Below are 24,168 nucleotides of genomic sequence, written 5' to 3' on the forward strand. Positions count from 1 at the left end.
CAGATCCCCTGGGAAGAAAACCACCTTCTGTGGAAACCTGAGCATTCCTGGGAAATCCTTTGGATAACAGCAAGGGAAGAAGAAAGTAATTTGGTTAAAGTACAGCAACACATAAAGCACCAGGTCAGTTCTTCCCCACAGTGGGCTTAGTTTATGCATTAATTCCTTATTCTGCAAAGCTGGAGAAGCCCTTACTTGGTCGCCTTCTTCCCATCTGTCTGGGACTTTCCATCCACTTCAGACTCACTCAGATCCTCCGTGGGGCTCTGGGGCTCTGACCTGGGGAATGCCGTCTTCAGAGTGTCCACAATAGCATTGACAACGATCTGCAAGGCCAGCAGTGCCATTAATTACTGAATAGATCCTTACTCCTTAAAGATATTAAGAGTTTTCAAATTTGCACTGTATTTTCTATTAAACCCCAGGTTCTTTGAGATGGGGTCTGACCCTTCCCAGCTTTATGGCTTTCTGAGCAAGCTGAGCCCAGCTACAGAACATTGGAGTTTTTTGGCTCCTCATAGACGCTGAAGCCTAAGAGAGATGTCCAGGTGGAAGGGGCTCAGGTAACCAGTCTCCTGCTTTCCTACCTTGTCTATCCTGGAGACAACAAAGGGCTTCTTGACAAATGCGATCCTGGCGTCTGTGTTGAGGGCAAGAAATTCCTGCACCTCCTCGCTGTTGGCAATTTCAGGGACTGCACACAATTGCTGCAAGGAGAGATGGAAATTTAGGGCTTTCTGGAGTCAACTCCCAGCTTGATCATGTAACGTAGAAGAGATCTGATGTCACATCTGCTTTTAGCTCACAGGGGCACACAAATATCTCACCTTTAAGAAGGATTCCAGCAGACTTTTCCTGGCTTCCACTTTATCACTGTCCATGTTTCCAAAGGGGAGATCAGGGAACAGTTTCTTTGGGCCTTTGATGTCTACAAAGGAAATAAAGCCATGAGCAAGTTCGAGAAAACTGGAAAAAAATTAATCTTAATTTAAAAGATTTTAAAATCCAAGATTAAAAATTAAGATTTTAAAATCTAAGTACAGATTTTAGTCTGTATTAAAACCTTAATGCTCTCATAGTTGAGACTATTACCACACACTGCCCAAGGCAAGACACCCCTCAAACCAGGGCTGTTGAATCAGACCTTCAATCCATACGGAATCTGTGTTCTGCTGGATTTCACATCTTCCGTGCCTTCAAGTTAAAAGCAGCCAGAACACCAGTCTAGCACAAGGACTCTAAATTGCTCCAAGAGCCCAAATATTCTCAACAAAGCAGTTTTGTAGTCAATCTGTCAGAACCAAGGAATTATGTTGGAACATGCTAAACTCCATGGAGCTTTATATAGAAGTAGCATTAGAAGAAATACTGTTTTCTTCCTAAAAAAAGCTCATGTTTGACACATATTTCTATTTTCTTCTATGCAAACAAGATTCTTTCAGACACCAGTGTTTCCACTGTTAAGGTGCAAAGCTACAAAACTGGGTGTTGTGATCAAAAAAAAAAGAATATTTTAAAACACTGGAATTTGCTGCCAAAAGAGATAAACCCTCCAGCCAGCTCTGCACAAAACAACAGAGATGTGGGCACAGGCAGGGCAGAAAACCCTCAGAGCTGAGGAGCATGGAATGGGATGAGAGGGAGAGGATTTACTCCAAGAGTTAATGCAGGCACTGACTTTTGAGGAACTTGCGGAGCTCCGGTTTCTCCTCCAGCCGGGTCTGCAGGTTGAGGAACTCCCGGTAGCGGCGGTTCACGGTGTGATAAGCCACCTGCTGTAGGCTCCCTGTACCCTCACCCTCCAAGACTGTCTCATACTGAGGGGGAAGGCAACAGGAACAATTCCTTACACATTATGAAAACAATCCCAATGCGCTGCTGGCCCCACAATTCCCAGAACCCTTCCATCCTCGCATTAACCCTTCCCTGAAGATGAAGGAACCCATCCCAATGGAACAACTGGCAAAAACAGAACACAAAAGACTCTACCAGCCTCATGTGACCCTTGGTTAAAAGTAGGAACTCCTATCCCACACCCTGTGCCTGATATTCCCTCACTGCCAGACAAAATTTGTTGTGGAGACACTCACAGAGCAAATCCTCACCTCTAAACACCAACCAGTGCTCCAGTCAGGGTAGGGATTTGGGAAAAGAGGTGAGTGCCAGGGGAGCCCTTACCTTGACAGTGTACAGGGTATATGGGTGGAAGCCAGTCCCACTGTGCTCCCGGGCAGTGATGGTCCCAGTTATCCGCAGGTTCTGGATCACGACCGGACCGTCAGGGCTGCTCAGGGGCTCAAAGCTGAAGGTGCTCATGGAAGCTGTTGGGGAGGATGAGAGCAGGGGCAGGGACTGCCCGGCCTCTGGGGGGATATGTGGTAGGCCCTCTGCTGCCCCCAGATCTCTCCCCAGGACAGAGGGTTTCTGCGAGGAGAACTTCCTGGGGACTGCTGGGTTTTCCTCCTCCTTCTCCACCACCGGCTCAATCTGGATGTCAGGGCAGGAGCTCAAGGCAGAGGTGGAAAGCAGCCCAACATCTGAGCTGGGGGCAGGGCCCTCCTCCAGGTCTCCCGTTCCATCTTCCAAAGAGGCCAGGCCCTCCGCCACAGAGGGGTCCTGGGGGGGCTCATCAAGGAGCTCCCCAGTGGGGGATGGTGCCAGCAGGTCCGTGTCCTGGCCCACACTGGGCGTGGAGGATTCCAGCTCCAAACCCTCGCAGGGGAAGAGGGATCCCAGGGCTTGAGGGCGCAGGAAAGGCTCCTCTGTGTGGCACGACCTCCCTGTCTCCTCTCCCTCCTCGCCAGCAGTCCCTGCCTCTCTCCTGAGCCCCTCCACAGTCCTCGGGGAGGGAGGTAGCCCGGCAGGAGCCATATCCATCTGTGCTGGGAAGGGCAAGGAATCTGGCACTGGGGGTGCAGTGTGGGGTTTCCCACCGCGGGGCTTCTTGGAGAACATCCCAATGAGCAGCAGATTGATCCAGTCGGGATCAGACATCTTCCTGACGGCCGGCAGCAGCACATTGCAGGCCACCAGCTCCACCACCACGAAGCGTCCCGTCCGCGTTTCCAGGTGTGGCCATGGCACCAACGCCTGCAGCAGCGTCTCCACGGCCGCGCGGGCACATCCCACCTCGGCCGCGGGGCTGAGCAGGGCAGGATGCGGCCCTGCCAGCCGGCTGTACTCCCGCCACAGCGTCCCACCGCCTTTGGGGTCGTCCCTCAGGGCGTCCCGTGCCCGCAGGAAGCTCTGGAGATGTTGCCCGCAGAGCAGAAGCAGGCGGCGGGCCAGGGCTCGGCGGTCCACCTGCGCCATGCGCCGCCGCAGCTCTGCAGCCAGGCCCACCATGGCCCTCTCCACCTCGGCCTCGAAGGCCGGCTCCCTGCTCACCGTGCGGTACCACGAGGCCACGAAATCCCGCACCACCTTACGGATGGTGCTGGCGATCTCCCGCTCCAGCCGCGCCTCGTCCGCGGGGCAGCCGGGCGGGGCCCGCAGGGAGCTCACGAAGCGCTCCAGGCGCAGCCGGCGGCCGCGGGGAACCAGGGCCGGGGGGCCCAGCCAGCCCCCCAGCACCGCCAAGGCCCCGCACAGCAGCCCCAGCGCCCGCAGGTCCAGCAGCAGCTGCAGGGCCAGCAGCCAGCCCAGCGCGAGCACCAGGGCCAGCAGCGGCCGGCGGGACCCCGAGTGGCCCTGGCCCGGCATGGTGGGCTGCTAAGCGCCAAACACCCGGGCTGGTCAACGAGAGATAGGGCTTGGCACAGCCCGTACCGACTCTCGTCAGGGACCCCCCCAGCCCGGGCTCCTTGAGGGGGTACTGGGGCTCAACTGAGCAGGACGCTCAGCAGGCACTGGAGTTCGTCAGGGAGCCCCAGCCCGGGCTCTTCACTGGGGCTCATGGAACACAACAGTCCAGGTTCCCTGACTGGGTACCAGGGCTCAGCCACCCGGGACCCTCACTGGGGCTTGTCATGGACCCCCAGACCCGTCCCTTCACCGGACCCCGGAGCTCCTCAGGCCCCCACCGCCCAGGCCCCTTCAGCCGGTACCGACAACATAAAACCCCGCAGCCCCGGCGCTGCCGAGCCGACACCGCCACATCGAGACCCCCGGCCCCGACTCACCGCCCCAGGCCCACAGGCGGCACCGCCCGCTACTTCCGCTTCCGTCCCGGCGCTCCCCACAGCGCCCCCTGGCGGCGCGGAGGACTCACGGGAGTCGTTGAGATTTAAAAATGAAAAATTGAAAAAAAATAATTTTTAAGACTTCGCAGCAGCGCGAAATAAGTTTCTACCTCCACATGTTATATTTTAGATGCGTTATGAAAAGTGTAAAAACGCAATCAATTCATCTTTTATTTATCCTTATTGTTATTATTCATATGGATGAGAAATAAAATTTAAAAATTAAATTTATTTAATTCATTAAAATTTATTATGAATGTGTTAAAACTAAAATAAAGGAAACCCGAAAACTATTATCAACCTCATAAAAAAAACTATTATTCAGCTAAAACTTATTAAAACTAAATAAAGGAAAATAATGTCTTTTTCTACTATTGCTGGAAGAGTTTTGGGAAGGTGTTACTGCAAATTTTGATTGTTCTTAATGATGATGTTTGTGTTTGGTGCTGAGAAACTCCTTGGCTACAACTTAAACAAACCTGTCAGGGATTTTCTGCTTCTTCTCTGTGTGTGGTTGTAGCTCTTGGGTTTGTATTTAGAGCAAAAAATAAACTACAAACGGGAGGGATAAGTTGCTCCGGCCCATGGGACTGGGGATTGGATGGGATCTGGGAGCTACAGGTAACTGGGATGGGGAGCAGGATGTGAAATTGCTCATTTGTAGTAGAGAATTTTGCAATGCTATAATAATTGCCCCAAATATGTAATTTTTGAGAGTGTCTTTTAGCTGTATGTGATAAACTGAGAGAATGATTCGAGCTAATTAAGAGAAAACAGTGTAAGGTCAATATGACCTGGAGAGAGAAAAGAAAAACAAATTGTAAAACTTAATTGGGCCCCTATGAAAAGAAAAAAGACAAGTTACCTCCCTTTTACCCTGTGTAGGATTTATAGTGAGAGAATTTTGTTTAGTTAGCTAGATAATAGCACCTTTCTTAAAATTTATAACTTTGCATAGATAACAAGCAAACATCTGTTGAATGTATGACCTAACAATGTGTAATGTTTATACTTATGTATCTAACATGTTTATACTCATGTGCCTAACAATGTGTAATGTTTATACTTATGTATAATGAATATTCATGTAGTAGCTGGAAATAAATGTGGAACAACTGTCTTCTTTGGGTGTGACAGGTGTTGGGAGTTGTTGGACCCCTCCCTGATCACCCAGCGCTGAATTTGCTTTTATCATATAATAAATTCTGATTGGAAATTGCCCGATTGGGTTTCTATTTGTCACACTGTATGTGAGTGGTACAGAAGGATAAGGTAGCAAAGAAAACTTTGTTTAATAAAAACCTTATTTTTGAATCAAAACCTTTGCATTTGAATCAAAGGTTTCCTGGTCTTTTTTTCCCAAAGGGTGGTGTTTTTAGGCTTTCAAAGGGGTTCTTTGCACCCTGAATCCTCTGGGAAGCAGAGCTGTGATGCTGGTGTGGTACATCCCTGAAATTCCTGCACATCCAAGGGTGGGTTTGGGTGCTGGAGCTGCTTATGTGCAGGTTGTGCTGTGCCCCTCATGGTCTGGGTGCTGCTGCCCCTATTTTAGTGTATTAGGGTGTAAATACTTATGTTAGACAAGCCCCAGTACCTGGTATCATGTGCCAGGTGGGTATGAATAAACGCTGAAGCAGGTTTGGGGTTTTTTTGGAAGCAAAATGTATCTTATCAACTGTTTCTGCCTCCAAGGTTTGCTCCAAAATATACATGGAGAAGGGAGAGCTTGAATTTTTGGGGTTACAAAGCTGGGCAGCAGAGCCTGGTTTATCCTGCTCCAGGATTAAGCCTCCAAGAGATTTAAAACCTTCTTTTCTGCTAGATCTCACTGTGCTGATCACGCTGTAGTTAAAACATTGTGCCTCAGTTTCCCTTCACCTCCAGCCTTTTCCAGATGTTTCCCTTCACTCTTTGAGAGACATTTTGGACTTGCTATGAGTTTTTGATTGGCTGAGCAGCCTTACCTGTATAACAGGGTACCAGAGCTGGAGAATGCTGACCTGCCAGAGTAATGCCAAGACTTTTTAATCATGATGCCAGAGGTGACAAACATCCCTGTCCCTCCAGTGGCTTTTATATTGAAGGTGGGAGGGGGCAGAGGGGTCCTTGCGCAGGTAGTAACGCTTCTGTGCTGCATAACTGCAGAAAAAGGGACCCACTGGCAGCTGTTGCCCCTGAGCTTAGCTGAGAAGTGAGGACAATTAAGAGTTGAATTTATAATAGGTATAAATCAGGAATCTGAAAGCTTGTTCTTCATGGAGAAATGCATAACGGCACAAGAAGCAAGCAGCCTCCCTGATATTGGGAGCCCTTTGCCCCAGTGAAGAAAGCCCATAGCCTGGGTGTCTCAGGTGCAGTTGGTGGGCCTCCCATGGCACTCCACGGGCAGCAAGACCTTTCTGTCCTGGCCCCTTTTACCTGGGAGGAATCTTAATCCATATTCAATTTTGGGAGGTAGACTAGCAATTTGGGCAAGAACCACTAATTAACACCTAATTAAGCATAACAATCATTCACATATCTGAATCAGCTAATCAATACCTAATTACACACAGTAATGAATCACATATGCAAACTAGGCACCTAAGGTAAGGGAGGCAGCAGGCAATGCAAGGCAAGGGAGGGATCAGTAAGGGAAGAAAAAAAAAAGGGGTAGGCAAGTTGAGGCAGAGAATGGCTATGAAAGGCAAGGCAAGGAAGGGAGAGGTGGGCAGAGAGAGGCAAGGTAAGGTGAGGCAAGGCAGTGAAGAGGAAGGCCATTCCCTTAAGAGTTGGACTTGACAGTCCTTGTTAGTCCCTTCCAGCTCAGACTATTCTGTGAAATGTGTGAAGGCGAGAGGTATGCAAGACGAGGAGAGGAAGGGGTGGGCAAGACAAGGCAAGTCAAAGGAGGGGAAGACAAGGCAAGACCAGACCAAGCAAGCAAGGGGTAGGCAAGACAGCAAGGCAGGGGATGGGTGTGCAAGGCAATTCAAGGCAAGGAAAGGGAGCAGAAGGTAAGGCAAGTCATGAGAGGGGCAAGTAAGGCAAGGCAACACAGGAGCAGGTAATGCAAGGCTTGCAAAACAAGGTCGGTAGAGGTGGTCAAAGAAAGGCAAAGTAAGGTAGGGGAGAGGAATGCAGGGTAAGGCAAGGTATGGGTAGGCCAAGCAAGGAGAGGTAGTGGAGTGTCCCAGCTGGCCCACCAACTGCACCACAAAGCCAAAGCTTCCAGACTTTCTTTCCTGGGGATAAGGGCTGTTGTTTGCTTTTTCCAGCCCTGCACTGAAACTGCCATTCCTCCCAGACAAAATTCCAGAGGGACCAAGATTTTTCCCAGACAAAAGATGCCAGTACAGAAAGGTCTTGCTGCCCATGGAGTGCCCAGGCTGGCCCACCAACTGCACCACAAAGCCAAAGCTTCCAGGCTTTCTTTCCTGGGAATAAGGGCTGTTGTTTGCTTTTCTCAGCCCTGCGCTCAAACTGCCAGCCTGACTCCCAAAATTGCATACTGACGAAGATTCCTCCCACACCAAAGGTGCCACACCAGAAAGCTCTTGCTGCCCCTGGAATGCCCAGGCTGGCTTACCAACTGCACCAGAAAGCCAAAGCTTCCAGGCTTTCTTTCCTGGGGCTTGACAAGTTGTCAAAGTACTACTTAATGAAATTATCCCCAAGTTCAAAGTACCTGACATCATCTCCTCGGACCGAGGACCACATTTTATAACTAAAGAATAAGTAGCATTCTGCAAATTGATTGGCAATTACATACTACATATCGACCACAGGCAAGTGGTCAAGTCCAGTCCCCTCTCATACAGTCAGGTTCTTCTAACACAACCCTTCTTGAGGTGTATGTGCGGAGATTCCTCCCTTGGCTGGGGATGCCCCCCAAGGTCACTCCTCGAGGTTGAGAGAAAGAGATCTCCCCATGAACATTGGTATGGATGAGTTACATGAGACCTCTACTTAATAATTATTTCTTTTCACTAGCTTTAATAAAACTGCTTCAATAATTTCTTTGTTACAGTGCGCAGTACTACTTTATGCTATATTATACTCTACTAGTAGATTTTTAGTGTTTATATTGTGTAGTAAGTAGTTTTGATTAAAATCTGTCTGGTTATTTGTGGGGGGAGCATGTCTAAGGTACAAGGGAATGTACCAGGGCGAGAGTGCCCGAGGGAGCATGCGCCGATATAGACAACCCTATTGGTCAAGGAAGTCACATGGCTTTAAGGGATAAAAGCAGTGCCGAATTTGAAATAAACCTCTTTGTTTTACCACCTCACGAAGAGCGTATATATTCTTTATTACATAAAGACACGTGCACCCTACACATTTGTATAAAATAAATTATTCTTTTTATATAAATATTCTCATTTTGCCAATAATTAAAACCTGCGGGACAAAAGTTGTTCAGTCATACCTCTATAATTCCTTAAGTTTAAACCATTATATAATCTGAGGCTATAATTGCATTTAGCTGCACCTAGACTCTCTGAGAAGGGGTTTAGAAAGCAAGGGAATCCTTTCTGTGCCTTGAAAATCACCAGCAAGGCTTTACTTTTTAATAACTTTGTCTAAGCTTTCCACTCCCACTGTTGACACCCCTCATGCCCCAGTCTATACAACACAGACAAGGCTGCCCCATCCCAGGTGCAGAATCTGGCCCTTGCCCTTGTTAAACTTCACACAGTTGGTGATTGCCCATCTCTCTAATTTGTTGAGGTTTCCCTGCAGAGCCTCTCTGCCCTTGCCAGAGTCGACAGCTCCTCCCAATTTAGTGTCATCGGCAAACTTAGTGTTCCTTTGAGTCCTGTGTCCAAGTCATTTATGAAGATGTTGAAGAGAACTAGGCTGAACATGGAGCCCTGTAGAGCCTCACTAGTGGCTCATCACCAGCCTGATGTCACCCCAGTGACTATAACAACTCCGCCAGTTGCTCACCCATCATGGTTATCCAGCTGTATGCTGGATGTTTTGTCTAGAAGGATAGTGTGTGAGAGGGTATCAAGACAGATATCATTTAAGAAAATATCTAAGGAAAAGAAAAAAAGAGAAAGAAAGGATAAGAGTAGATAGTGGAGAGGAAGGCTATCACCACCTTTGGATCCAGCAACTAGACTTCATTGTTGCAATTTGGATGTCTGTTGGTCCAAGTGATGGTCGCATGCCTCAATCCCTCCAAGGCGGGGGAAGCCCATGAAGCAAAATTTAATGGGTTCAGGTGGGAACACCCAGCTACTTTCCCTGGGGATGGGTGCAACACTAATGGATCATGCACAGTCCTCTGGTGGAAGGCCCCCGAAATTAGTTTGGGAGTGCTTCAATGTTCGTTGGTGGTCGCAGATGCCGTCTGTCCCATAACTTGGGGTGATCTTTGTTTGACTGGTGATATGTGTATGAGCAATTGCTTCCTTTCGTACCATTTGACACAGTGGGAACATTTGTCCACTTGCGTTAACCAGGATGTGCTAACCAGACCTAACCTCTCCCAGGCCTGGAATTACTGCCTTCCTGTCACAAATTCCTCCCTTCTGTGCTTATCTCAACTTCCCACTGTAGAGGCTTATCTTACAGCAAGTTCCTTCTGCAGCCGTAACAGTGTTTGAGATGGGCACCTGTGCTCTTTAACTCCTTACAGTTAGTCAGCAACCTTCACCAAAAGCTGCGCACATGCAGAATGCTACCTGTTAGATAAATACAATGATGTTTACAAAGCCCAGTAATACAAAGGCAGCCATTAGCCTTCATTTCTGAAATCAGCTCTTGCTGGGTGGTATCTCCCATCTTACACAGTTTATTTCTTAATTTATTATGAAAAGCAGCATGTAATAAGCCATCCTGACACGTATTTATTGGGTGCTCTTCACAGCACTGATGCTGTTGTTAAATTGCTTCCTAGGCACCAAACTGTTCACAATCAATATTTTCAAACTGCAAACTTGAAAGCCCTTCAGCTCAATATTAAGTGTATGTTGTAATATATTCTTATTGTGATAGAAGGTAAACTTCGGTAGAAAGAGAACTGCTGCAAACTAGAGTATATAGAGTATATTCTGACACTGTTTCAAGCTTCTTTTTAATACAGAACCATTTGGATGTAGCCTTTTTAAAAATTATTAGTAATATAAATAATTGCATATAGCACCAAATAAAGAACGAAGCATGCCAAGGGGTAAACTGAAATAATTTCTTTGGGCTGTATAACTTGCAGTGTTTGCTATTTGCATAATAGGAAAACAACAGCACTTTTATATAGAACAGTGCATACTGTTTTTTGCACTTGCTGGACAGTGCAGGAGTAGCAATGAGCTACAAGTACAAGCCCAGCTCCATCCTGCCTAAAAGTTCTTTCACCTTGATCACTCAGGGATTCAGTCTGCAATTCATCAAATACTAGCTGTTGATTTTTTTAAAAAGATTGCTTTCTGTGAAAAGACAGATCCTCAATACCTTATGCTGCAACAGAAGGTCAGCGGTTGGGATATAGAGAAAGAAGTTTACTTCTCTTCAATCATCTGTTATTGTGCTTCAGGAAAGCCAGGCAACAGGCCCACTAATAATACACTGCAGCTGCCAGGCCAAGAGACAAGCAGGATCTTTAACAACACACAGTGCTGCACATAACAGCCATTAGCACCGACTTCCCAGTGTGACCCAGCAGGCATAACTGCATCTGCAGCAGAGAGGTTTTCATTAGCACCACCTAGGATATTAGGGTATTTAAAGACACTTGTGTTTTCAACATTTCATTCTGGATGAGAGAGGATGTTGCATGCAAAGTTTATTACCAAGTTTAATGAATTCCATAAAATGTCATTAACATTTTGTTCCTTGATTTCATTAGATGTTCAAATCTTCCTATTTCAATAGAACCTATGAACCCCTTGCAGAGACCAAGAGGGCCAGCATTGGAAAGATTAGCATAACAAGCTTTTTATTCTCTACTACTACACTGTGCAAGTGACTTTTCATACATAGCCTGATGTTGAAAGTTCTTTTATTGATTGAACCCTCCGTCTGCTCAGAATTATGCCTCTGGTCAAGGATGTGACTGGAGCCAGAGGTCTCAAAGACCAGCACACTACTCTTCCAGAGTCTCCACAGACACGTTAAGTGCTGTAGGCATAAACCCACAGTACAGCAGTTTCAAAGGGCTGTATTACCTGGTCAAACCAATGCAAAAGTTACTTCAAGCTGAAAACGGAGCACTGCTGCAGCTGAAGCCTGTGGACACACAATGGTAGATCTCAGGGGAGGATCACACCTACACCACAGTCAGCACATTTTAGGCCAATGTACCTATATACCACTATGTGAATCCACTAAATCTGCAAAGTTCTTCATATATAATTTCTTCTGCACCTGTAGTGGAATTAGTTCAACAGCTAAACTGCTTCAGATGTAAACAGCCTGGCTGTTTGTGGTCTTTTTGGTTTTATTATTTGTTAAATACATTTTTTGAGCTGACTCAAATCTGAAAACAAAATCTTGCATGAAGGCTTGTGTGCTGCTTTAAAAGTAAACTGGCGGGAGAAATGAACCCAACTCAAGAGAGATTACAAGTCAGTTACAATTTACTAAAAAGATTACAATAAATACAATGATACAGAAAAAACTGGTTTTAACCCACAAAGACAGATGTATAACTGCACCCTGGGACAAGAACAGAACGGTGTTTGTCAACCCCTGTGCTGAGCACCATGTGGCCCCCCTGGGTGCAAAGTAAAAGGAAATTAAATCCTGTTGGTCCAGATGATGGTCACAGTCCTGTTGATGTAATGATCACATGTAGGGTGCACGTGTCTTTATGTAATAAAGAATATACACACTCTTCGTGAGGTGGTAAAACAAAAAGTTTCATTTCAAATTCGGCACTGCTTTTATCCCTTAAAACCATGTGACTTCCTTGACCAATAGGGTTGTCTATATCGGCGCATGCTCCCTCAGGCACTCTTGCCCTGGTACATTCCCTCGTACCTTAGACACATCCCCTACATCACCCCCCTCTTAATTATTTAAGGAGGTCATGAAAACAGTGCAAAAACAACAGTGCAAATAATCAGAACAGTACATTGTAAACCACCAAAGCTCGCAACGACCCAGCACATCGCTTGCTTTGGCCTCTTATACTTCTATTGTAAACCTTTTAAAAGTTTCTTTTATTCCTAAAGGGTAATGCAACTTGGAGAAATAACTTTATTAACCTAGGGGCCTTAGCCCAACTGTGTATAAACTTATAACTTTTATTAATCTGAGGGTTTTTAAATAACTGGGGAGTTCAACTTTATTTAAAAAACAGGCTAAGCTTAGCAAAACTAAATTATCTTAAAGTGACCTTGTGGTGGAGGTAATGTTATTTTGTGAATTGTTTCGTGTCTTAATATTTGTCCAGTCAAACAGCTTTCTTATTCATTCACTCTCTCATTCACCGACGGCTGTCTTACACTCACACATGCACAGATACTTTGCAGACTGCTTTTCACCACATTGGTCATCCCTTAATGTAAACCTGAAACATAAACATAACTCTTTTATAACTTCTGCATTACTCTGGTTCCTGCTGCTGTGATTGTGTACCTAAATAGGGTTTTACACACCTGGAAGGAATCCACTGAAGTTTTTTCCCTGTAGCCACACAGGCATAGCCTCTCCCCCAAGTCACAAGATCTAGGGGTCCCGTCCGCTGTCCCGAAATCAAATCTTTAACCATGACCAGTGGTCTGGGAGAGGCAGACGCCTGAGGTCTATGTTGCCTTTCATATTTACTTCTTTCAGCACTGTCACAATTTAAAAAACTGATAACATATGTGGCTTTCCACAGACGCTTTTGCGGGCTATACAGGTTCCCCCCTTTTTTCTGTCTAACTAACATTTCTTTCAGTGTGCGGTGTGCTCTTTCTACAATTACCTGTCTGGTTGGTGAGTGTGGGATTCTTGTGACTTGAAATTCCCCAATCTGACAGGAAATCTCTCACCTTTTCTGAGATGAATGCTGGTCCGTTATCAGTCTTTATTTGTTTTGGGGTACCAAGGGTAGCAAAACAACTGAGCCAGTGTCTTATTACATCCTTGGCTTTCTCTCCCATGTGTGCTGTGGCAGTTATGTATTGTGAATGTGTGTCTACAGTTACATGTATATATTTCAATGTGCCAGATTCGGAGATGTGTGTGATATCTGTTTGCCAGATTTCATTTGCCATTAACCCTCTGGGGTTAACGCCTTCCTGAGATGGCATGGGTGTGATTTTCTGACAGTCTGGGCATGCCATGATAATGTTTCGAGCTTGATTAATCGTTATTTTGAATTGTCTCTTTAGAGAACGTACATTCCGATGAAAAAATGAATGGGACAATTTTGCTTACTCTAGGACTCTGGATATGGTGTTAAACATTGCTGGTTTGTCAGCCTCCCAGTTCCCGTCAGCTATTGGTCCTGGCATGTCAGTGTGAGATCTCGTGTGCATTATGTAGAAATCAAACCTTCTGTGATTGATAAGAACCCAAATAGAACACATTTCAAATAACAGATGAGGATTACAGACATCTCGAAGAAACGAACATTCTAGACGTGAGACTAACCCTGCAGCATAACAAGAGTCAGTAACAATATTAACCGGTTGTTCAGAAAATTTCCCCAAGGCAATACGAATGGCAGCCAGTTCCAGAACCTGCACAGAGCCTTGGTTTATGGTCTGTACCTCTCGTTCCCATTGTCCTGTATTAGGGTTTACCCAGGTCACTGCAGCTTTTCGTGTTTTTCCAGATGCCTCTGTAAAGACCGTGAGGCCTTTCACTGGTTCATTTTTGCATCTGGTAATGGCTTTTAAAGGTAAATTACTGATTTCTGCCCACAATCTGTGTGTAGGGAGATGAACTGAAATGTCACCATCAAAGCTTGCCAAGGCAGCTTGGAATCCTGCGTCCTCAGCCAGCATCCAATCCAAGTTGTCCTTCGTAGCTGGGATGTAGATGATGGCAGGATCCCTTCCGTCTAGTTCCTGCAGTTGTCCTCTGCCTTTAATGACAAGCTTAGTAAACATTTTGTTAATGGTCCACACAGTTTTAGGTGGTGTGTGGGGCAGAAAGAGCCGCTCCAGAATTAGCAGTGGCTCTTTCTCAGTCTGATCCCACTGAAACAAGACTGCAAATGGCTGGTACCTGCTGGGAACTAAGGTTAGGCAGATTTGCAATTCAGGAATTCTCCTCCTGCCCTGTCTATTCTCTATTGCCTTGGCACAAATGTTTAACACCTGCTTTGCCTCTGCTGTCAGAGACCTGTTAGACGTTAGGCTGGAGTCCCCCCCTTAGCAGCACAAATAGAGGGTGTAGCTCCTCTGTGGTTATACCTAAAATAGGCCTTAACCAAGTGATGGCTCCCAGGAGTTTTTGCAACTCATGTAAAGTTAAAGTGTCTTTTACCTCGAGCTGCAGTGGCTGTGGGGAAATTTCCTGCTGCGTGATCCTCCATCCAAGGTAAGTCCACCAGGGCTGCGATCGCTGGATTTTCTCTGGCGCAACCTGCAACCCCACTTCTTGGACAGCATCAGTTAGAGCAGCAACAGCAATTTGCAGTTTATGTTCTGTGGCCATGCTAATTAAAATATCATCCATGTAGTGATAGACGATAGCAGAGGGAAAACGCTTTCTGGTGGGATGAATAGCGTTTGCCACTACTGTTTGACATATTGTAGGACTATTTTTCATCCCCTGAGGAAGGACAAGCCAGTGATACCTTTGCATGGGCTGTGCATTGTTCAAGGCCGGGATGGAAAAGGCAAACCTTGGCACATCCTTGGGGTGTAGGAAGATGTTAAAGAAACAGTCCTTTAAATCAATTATTATTAGCGGCCAATTTGCTGGGAGCATAGCAGGTGAAGGCAGTCCTAACTGCAAATTGGTTCTATGACTGCGTTTACTGCCCTTAAGTCCTGCAGCATCCTCCATTTTCCACTTTTTTTGGGAATGCAAAACACGGGAGTATTCCAGGGACTGTTTGTTGGCACAATATGTCCTGCTTCTAACTGTTCTTTTACAAACTCTCTTAAATGTTCAAGCCGTTCCCTTTTCACAGGCCATTGGTCTACCCAGACCGGCTGGTCACTTTTCCAGACTAGCTTAATTGGTGCTTGGGACGGCTGACCAATGGCCCCTATTGAAAAACCTGGCTGCCTGCAGGAGGAATCTGCATGACAGTGCCAAACTGCCCGAGAACGTCCCTCCCCCACAGTGTACAAGGAATTGGAGCAACAAAAGGAGCTATTTTAGCTATTTGTCCCTCTGGTCCCAAGACAGTGAGTACTTGGGCACTTTGTCTGGGTCTTTGTGTGCCTCCCACCCCCTGAATGGTTGCAGCTGGGCAAACAGTGGGCCAGTCAAACGGCCATTTGGAGTCCATTAAAATGGAAACATCGGCTCCTGAATCCACAAGGCCTGTAAATCTGTGCCCATTAACTTGGCATGTCATGACTGGCTGTGTGGCTGTGATGGCTGCTGCCCAGTAAACCTGTGGGTGTCCTGTGCTATCAAAGGCCCCTGAACCCCGCTCCCTCTCCCCCTCCCCCATAGGCGACGCATTGTAGAAGGGGATTAGTTGAGCGATTTTCTGTCCCTTTGGAATGAAACAGGGGGGTGAAGGGGTCCAGACCATTATTAGAATCTCACTATGAGAATCTGAGTCTATCACTCCAGACAGCACAAATAGAACCATTCTGGTAGTGGAGGACCTTCCAATCAGCAGTGCGTGTACCCCTGGGCTAAGGGGACCCCAACGCCCAGTTGGGATTAGTACTACCTCTGTGGAAGTTATGAAGACTGAGTCCTGGTTGGATAAGTCCAGCCCAGCGCTGGCTGAGGTGGAGGGGCACAAAGCGCTGGCTGACGTGGGGGGGCACAAATTGCCAGCCTGTTCCCTTGTGTCGCATTTGTTTGCTGCATTGGGGCATGCGACAACGTCCCTCGCCTCCAGTTTTTTGGCACCCTCCTTGCTTTTGGGTGCTTGCGGGGTGCCACTGCTAAGGGTCTCCTAGGACAATCTCTTTGAAAGTGGTCGGGGGCACCACAGATGTAACAACCACTTCTGGGTCTGGCTTCTTCCTGTGTTCTTAATTGGGCATTCAGTGCTACTGCTAACAAGTCAGTCTGATGTGCCACTGAGCCAACCCCTCGACAGGTACGAACCAGTCCTGCAATGCTACAGCTCTCCCTTTTAGGAAGGGCCTGTAGAGCTCTTTTACAGTCAGGGTTCACGTTCTCGAAAGCCAGTTGCCTGTTAAGTATTTCTCTGGCTTCCTCGTTTTCAATCTGCCTATCTAAGGCAGATTGCAGCCGATCCAAGAATTGGGTGTATGGTTCTGTTGGGCCTTGTATTATTTTTGTAAATGATAAATTGGTGTCTCGGTCTGATGTGGGTAATTTCCTCATAGCCTATATTCCATGTTTAGCTATTACCTCATATACTTCCCTATTGTACCCAGTTTGAGAGTCTATTGAACGGTAATTACCCTCCCCAGTGAGTTGATGTGCTGTTACACCTGCCTGTGGGTCATTGGCATAAGCAGAGCAATTCTCCCTAAAATCAGTCAGCCACACGTTGTACTGCATGTTAGTAAGACTTATTTTTAGTAGGGTCCTCCAATCGTGTGGCATAAAAATGTAGGTGAAACTCAGTGTCTCTAAAAAGGCAAGGGTGTTAGGTGAGGACACGCCAGTTTCCCTTATTAGTTTCTCAATTCTTTTGTTAGTTCGTGTGGTAAAGGTTGGAATCGACGGTTCTGACGCGGGCCAATAACAACAGGGCATGCGTTGACTACTTGCAAGTCTCCTACTCATAATGCCTCCTCCCAACACAAGCCCCACCTATCAACCGATCCCTCCCCGTTTGCTACCTCGCTCCCTCCCAACAGAACCATCCTGGATTCCTCCTCCTCATCCCCCCATTCCTCCCCCCCTGTGGTCCCAGTAAACCCGGTTCCGTGTGGGGGGTAGTGGTGGGTGGTGGAGGCGGCAAGGGGGCGAGGTTACCTCCCCCCTCGTGCCTATGCGTGGGGCGGGGCGGTGCCGGGGCTGGAAGAGATGGATCAGTTTCCGGTCCATGTGGCGGGCAAGATGGTGGCACACATGCCGGGGCACATGGCTGGCGATCATCCGCGGTGCGGGGTGGCAAATATGCTGGGTTACCTCCCCCATCGCTATTACGGAGCCCTCTGCGCTGGTCACGTGGGCTGGGATCTCGCATCACAGGTCCCGTCCCCTCTCACCGACCTGTGTCCCCTTGGTTCCTGGTTCCTGACCCGAAACTTAAGTCACGAACAGCTCTTCTCCCTCCCCTCGCTGGACTTTGTGCGTTTGAGTTCCTACGCCTAAAAGTCGGGCTGTTGCCAGCAGTGTGAGTGGGGGTTGTGTGTTGGCGTTGGATGCATGTGTTGTCCATTTGTGTGCTCTGCTTAGTGCAGACATTATGACTTGCCAGGTTGGAAAGGGATTGTTATCTTGGGGGTCTCCCCCCTGGGCTTTCAGTTTTATAAGGTTTCCTATTTTGTCCCATATATCTATATGAAGAGCTTCAACTAATGGCAGTTCAGGGACAGCTGCCTTAATAAAGCGTACAACCTCTGTTAGTTCGGCCCTCATGGCTTGTATGTGATATGGTTTTAGCAGGATAGCCAGTGCATCTGTGTCTTTTGATATTTCAGTGGAGAAAAAGTTTCCTATTTTACCTTTAAGTCTCGGCTGGAAACCCTTTGTCTATTTGCTGGCTGCTCTCAGTTCTTGGTCAGCTGGGTCCACGTGGTTAGGCTGCGGCGTCTCGGCGTTGGTGGCGGCAGCGCAGTTTCTCGGCGGCGGCGGCAGGGCTCCTTGGCGCGGGGCGTCTGCGGCACAGGGCGTCTGCGGCACGGGTAGCAGTTGCAAACAGCTGGCGGCAGCTGGCGGCGGCAGCAAATGGCTCTCGGCGGCGGCTGGCAGTGGCTGGCGGCGGCCAGATGCGGCTGCAAGCAACAGCGGCTGTGGGCACGGCGAGCAAGCATGGGCGGGGGCTGCGACAGCACAGAGCTGCAGCTGTTTCACTTCAGTGGATGCTGGACCCCGGTCCGCTGTCTTTGGCTGCCTGCTGTTCCGATCTCTTGGCTTCTTTTCTTCTTTCTTCTTTTCTTCTTGTTCCTGTGCACTTCTCCTAATATTTTTTTGAGCTCACTAAACTAAGATTGCATTTCTCAGACGCTGCTGAGACAACGGCTTAAAGACGTCTATGTTTTTTTCGGTGAAAGATCCCCGCATCGGATTAATCAATGCAATAACCGGAATCTACCGATAAATTTCCTGATTCAGGATAAGCTAAACTGACCTAATAAAGGTTCAAGCCCCAGGTATGGGCGCCACATGTAGGGTGCACGTGTCTTTATGTAATAAAGAATATACATGCTCTTTGTGAGGTGGTAAAACAAAGGTTTATTTCAAATTCGGCACTGCTTTTATCCATTAAAGCCATGTGACTTCCTTGACCAATAGGGTTGTCTATATCGGCGCATGCTCCCTCGGGCACTCTCGCCCTGGTACATTCCCTTGTACCTTAGACACGCCCCCTACAATCACAGTCTTGTCGAGAGTGGCAGCCACAGTCCTGTTGGAGTTCTGATCCTCCTCAGGATCCTACGAGCGGTACCAGAAATCCCAAAATCCGAAGTTTATATATGCTCAAATTCAGGTGGGAACGCCCAGTACCTCCCCTGAGACGGCGAGTTTCAAAATCGGTGATTTAAATCTGTGAGTCATGGGATATTTTTGGACTCTTTGATGGTGTGGGTGTTGCAGCTGCCAGTTATGCTACCCCACTGTGGCCCATTAGCAGAGATGACCCTTCAGGCTTCATGTGAAGGTGTTAATGCCTTTCTGGAGGGGAGTTATCACAGTTGAGTCATTGGTGTGAAAACAAAAGAACACTCCCCTGCCTCTGGGGGTCTCTTTACCACCCAACTTGTAGCCTGATGTGGCAGGTGTGCCCTTGGCAGCTATTACCTGGCATTTATTACCAGTCCATCAGACATGGCATAGAGGGTGTAGAATACAGTTTCAGTTATAACCCTATAGTGATAAACTGGTACCAGCCCCTGTAACTAGGAGAGTTTATCACCAGTATTTGTGATATTTTCTTAAAAACTATTAATCCATAAAAATAATTCTGAATTACAGTGTAAAAAAACATAGCATCACCATCTGTGATAGATAAAGTCATTAAAATATTTCACACATTCAAAGGAAGGGAAAAAAGAGAGGTTTCTTTCACTTCTCAACCTGAGTAAATTATGATAGATATTAAAATAATTATGTGATCCTTATTTCTATTACTGCCATTATGGAACTTTTTCTTCAAATACAGATTATGCCCAACTTAAACAAGAAGAAACATTTCCTGGGAAGAAAACATCAGAGAAATTGGCTGAAGTTTTAACTCACTGGCAGGTGAGAGAACAGGATCAAAGCAGGAATTTCCATGGAAAACACTTGTAGTCATGACTAAAAGCAAAAAAAAAAAAAACCAAACCAAAAAAACCCCAAAACAGACAAATGAAAAAACCCAACCCCAAACCAGATCTCTAAAAGGATTGTAAATCAGAGCACCAACTTCTCCTTTCATGCCAAATCAACCTCCCCCTCAGATTGAGGGATTTGATAATCTGAGCAAAAGGACATCTTGGTTGTCTTATCACCCACCCGAGAGCCCTGCTGTACTTTTGCACCCTGCACAGCTCCAGTTAGAGCAGTCTAAGGTCGGTGGGACATGCACTTTTCTCTTCCTTAACAGATGTAAGGGAAAGCTGGTTCTTTGCATACAAGGAACAAATTAAAAACAATCAATACTCATTACAATTAAGCACTTTATCTACCCTGCCCAGTGGCATGAGATAGGTTTTCCTATAAAACCTTCTTACCATATAAATTCTCTGCAGGGGTACAATTGCACTAATAAAAAAATCATTAAAAGAAATGTCTTCAGCAGACAGCTTTCTTGGCTTTCTCACATTATATTACTGAAAATTCAATAAGAAGCAAGGGCTTCATTAACGAACTAATGAACTGGAAAGGGAAACACATACATAGGTTGATATGAAGTGTAAGCTGCTGCTAAGAGATGAAGTTTGCCAGTTCAAACACAAGGACTGAGAATAATAAAATTATTGTTCATGTTTTACCTGGAAGGCAGCAACCAAAACATTTTGTACACAGACAAAATTGAGTGTAAATTTAAACCATTCTTTATTTATGGCAAAGTCTTCTCCATTAAAATGTAGACACTTGCACGTAAATTTTTAATTTCCCTACCATCCTCCTTCAATATCTCAAAACTGAAATATCCATTTTAGAATTCTAACAGAATGAACATCTCATACAATTTCAATGATATTGAAAATGAAAAGTTTTTATATTGTGCAAGCACAATATATGATGCGGTATTTTTAGTGTGACATAACACTGCGGCAAACAAGGTAGAAAAAGCGTAACCAGTTGTGATGATTCACTTCAAGCCAGGAAAAGAAACCAAAAGGAATTGCTTTTTGTGATTCCATCTCATGCTTCTGCTCTCATCAGAAAAAAATGCCAACTTTAATTCCCACACAGAAAACAGAACGGAAAAGTCTGCATTACTGCGCTTCCATGCACATAAGGCAGTTGATTTAAGCTGAAAAAATGGTTTTTTCACAAAGAGCTTCAGAAGGAAGAGTAAAAGTAACTTACTTCAGTTTTTGGTCTGTAGAAACTGCATTCCCCTCCTGAACATGGAGCAACAGACTGCTCTGAAAGAATAAAAATCCTACCAAAAAGATGCTTCACATAATTTTATTTGGCATGGGCAGATTTGGATTTTTTTTTTGCTAATTTTGCTGTTGTTAAGAAACACACAGGGGAGCTCTTTGATCTCTGTAATGCATTGTTTGATATTAGCGTATCAGTGCACCAGAGAAAAGATGCACGTTGATAAAATTGTACCATGACAACTGTTTGCATAAAGTATTTCTTTGCCTGGCTCCTCTGTGCCTTTTCAAGCTCAGAGTCCTTCCTCCTCCTTGGTCCCTTATGCAACTTCATTCTTTATTTTCTAATACAGCAATGTCTTTACAGCATAGTCTGTCATGTAGAGTCCATATGACTTTGACTTTGGCTGGCTTGGAAACCTGTGCCAGTTAACATGGAGTTCCACCGTAAAGAGGGAAAACCAGAAAGGTTACCAGTAAGTGCATTGCTAGGCCTGGACAATTTGCATCCTAATAAGTGTTACAATTGTGCTACATTATGAAATGGAAGATGTTTGTGATACCAGATGATCAAATCAAGTAGTGTATCAGTAGTCCATTGATAGCTATTTATCAGTATTTGAAGCAAAAACCAGTGAGAATACCAAGGGACATTGCTGTGTATAAGTGGAGAATACGAGACCCTTGCAAAACAGGGTTTGCAGGGAGAAAGGCTTAGAAAATGCCCAACCACAAGTTTTCAGTCCTTATTTTCCTGATAATTTCTTTCTTTTTTTAAAAAGGAGACCTGTGCATTATCTTATTTAAAAAAAAAAAAGTTTTGCGTGAAAGACATAGGCTGCCATTAGCTCTCTTTCCCACTAGGTCCTAAAGGCAAGGTCCCTTGTCATGACAGGAGCAATCTGACTGTCAACTACTTGGTGCTTTCCTAATACTGTATACAGGTATTTGTTGCCAAGAGGTTACCATAAACATTTGTCATAGCGTGCTAATGAAATACATGTTTAACTTGCTTAGAGATATCTTTTTATAAAGTAGGATGGGGGGTTGAAAATCTGGGCTACATTATAGCACTGCTCCAGTCTTACAGACGGAAATAGACAAGAACACTGACTACAGAATACAGATAAAACCGAGAAAACCCGTGGAGAACACTAAGAAAAGTATCTCAAAGTTCTAGTCCAGTTTCATAAAGAAAAGTGTAAGAATTAAGCTAAAACTAAAAATGCTTAGAGAAATAATTAAGAGGAAGTCTTAATGAGAACAATGTCACACAACCTCCTTCAGAAATTCACTTTCTACTGATTTTCTGCTTCCCAAGTGATCTCCACATCAGACTCTAAGGAGCGAATAGTTGTTTTGATGCAAGAAGATAACTGGACCCCTCCAGCAGTTCCGTACACAGACATGGTGCTTATTTATTCAAGTGTACATAGCTAATGCCTTGTAGTAAAGTTGTGATAAATACATGACAAACTAGATTGTCTAAAAACAAGGGATGTTGGGCCTTAAAAGAGGGTGTCAGAAGTGGACCCTTGGAAAATAACTGCTTTTAGATGGGATACAATATTTGGAAAAAGTTGTTATAGTTTTTTTCTTACTCTTTTGACCTGAACTGTACATTGGGAATCTTCAGAATGAAAAGGGTGCTCAACCTGGAAGAACAGCTATATTTTAGTTTTTTATAGCCTAATTCATTTTATTTGCTTTCAGAACTAATATGTTTCATCTTAGCTTTAGCCCAGAGAGGATCATTTGATACAAAGAAGTTGAGAACTTGTCATTTTTGTGCTATGCAAGGAGAGAAACTTTTTTCCCATTTCTCAAATTTTAGTTTCATTTTTATCAGTTAGCTGATAAAGGGTAGCATGGAGCTAAATTATAGCTTAACAACTGGAGGAGAAAGAGGTGAAAAGGTGTAATAGGTGGAAAAGGTACACTTAGGTACTTCAGCACTCTTCTGTAAGAAGCAAAATCTGTAAACCTTTCTGTTTAGAGCAAGACAGAATTTAGCGTGTACATCAGAATATGGCAGTAAGTGGCAGGCAGTCAAAGATACTTTAGGCCACCTTCACCACTTCATATAGCTTAATGTATCCTGGCTAGAGGGCAAAGAGAGATTTGACTAAACTTCAGGCTCTGCCAGCTGTGGATCCTGAAAGCAGCACTTGTTAAGTTCATGAGAAAAGGAATCCAATACCTACACGTTTTGCTCAACAGGAGCTTTTTTTGTATGCTATTCTTCAGATTTCCTCCACATCCACATCTTGAAAGCACCAATAAGGGCTGCAAATCTAAAGTTCATTTTATACTACCACTATGTGAGACACATGCCAAACTATTCCACACTTATTTTTTAAAAGGCAAAGGGTGTTTGTGGTAGTTAGTTTGTTCTTTAATAAAGTAAGCATTTATAAGACCTTGTAACACAGTATTCTTTAAACGTACCTGAATGTTTTTCCTTTAAACCTAGGGAACAAAGTCTTTGTTAAAAATAAAACAGCAAATCCCCTGCATATAAATTAAAGAATGTCTTGCCCAGCATGAGCACAGCTTACTGCATCCTCTTCTACAGCTCCTCACTGGGCTTCTGTGACTATTTTCACCTAATTTGGAATGTTTAAACCAACCCAAAGGATCATGAATTTGCTGCAAAAATTTTGCTTAAGTTTTATAATTTTAAAATGCAATTCACCAGTTTATTTCATCTCAGGAAACACCCACTGTTATTCACAATAATCTAGAAACTCCTCTGAAATATCATATTTCTTCTCTTTCTAAGATATTTAACAAATGTTCTGCAGTGGAGCCACATGAAATTACTTACCTAAAGAGAGAACTGGTTTTAAAACTTTGCCTGACATCTGTCTCTCAAAACTTATAATGGTGGATAGAAGATATTAAAATACTATAAAGGGGTGAAGACTTAAAAAAATTTTAAATTTCTTTTCAAATGTAAATCCAAAATTCTTGTACTTTGGAGAGTTTTAAGAACTAGTTTGTATTCAGGTTATTGACCTTAGCATAGAAAATTAATTATTTGGTCATTGTCAGATAAATCATTTTTATAAGAACTTAGTCTTCAACTATCTAAAGGCTGATTTTAGCTGGGCTGAAGACAAAACTGTGAGCATGCGAGAAATGCCAGGCTTTGCCATTAGGCCTGCTTGGTCCTACAGCTATTGACCAGTCATTTTACAAAATTACTCACAGCTATTTATTATTTATGTAAATCACTGTGAATACACAGA

General features: G+C 45.1%; 1 protein-coding gene across 4 annotated transcripts in view; it reads right to left on the minus strand.

The window, feature by feature from the left end:
• Window positions 1-21,755, minus strand: part of SNX19 (sorting nexin 19) — a 56,532-nt gene extending 34,777 nt beyond the window's left edge. For 3 of the 4 annotated variants that reach the window (XM_027655576.1, XM_027655574.1, XM_027655577.1), the window contains exons 1-5: window positions 2,179-4,167; window positions 1,679-1,817; window positions 828-928; window positions 588-707; window positions 196-326 (exon numbers count right to left, since the gene is read on the minus strand). In XM_027655576.1, coding sequence (XP_027511377.1) covers window positions 196-326; window positions 588-707; window positions 828-928; window positions 1,679-1,817; window positions 2,179-3,702 — 2,015 coding nt within the window. In that variant the 5' untranslated portion in view covers window positions 3,703-4,167. Of the gene's footprint in view, window positions 1-195; window positions 327-587; window positions 708-827; window positions 929-1,678; window positions 1,818-2,178; window positions 4,168-18,086; window positions 18,092-21,750 lie in introns of those variants that run through there. The other variant, XM_027655575.1, reaches the window with a different exon arrangement.
• Between the last annotated feature and the right edge of the window lie 2,413 nt (window positions 21,756-24,168).

The sequence above is a fragment of the Corapipo altera genome, unplaced genomic scaffold, assembly GCF_003945725.1.
Source record: "Corapipo altera isolate COAL_440 unplaced genomic scaffold, ASM394572v1 71, whole genome shotgun sequence".
In the NCBI taxonomy this organism is placed as follows: Eukaryota; Metazoa; Chordata; class Aves; order Passeriformes; family Pipridae; genus Corapipo; species Corapipo altera.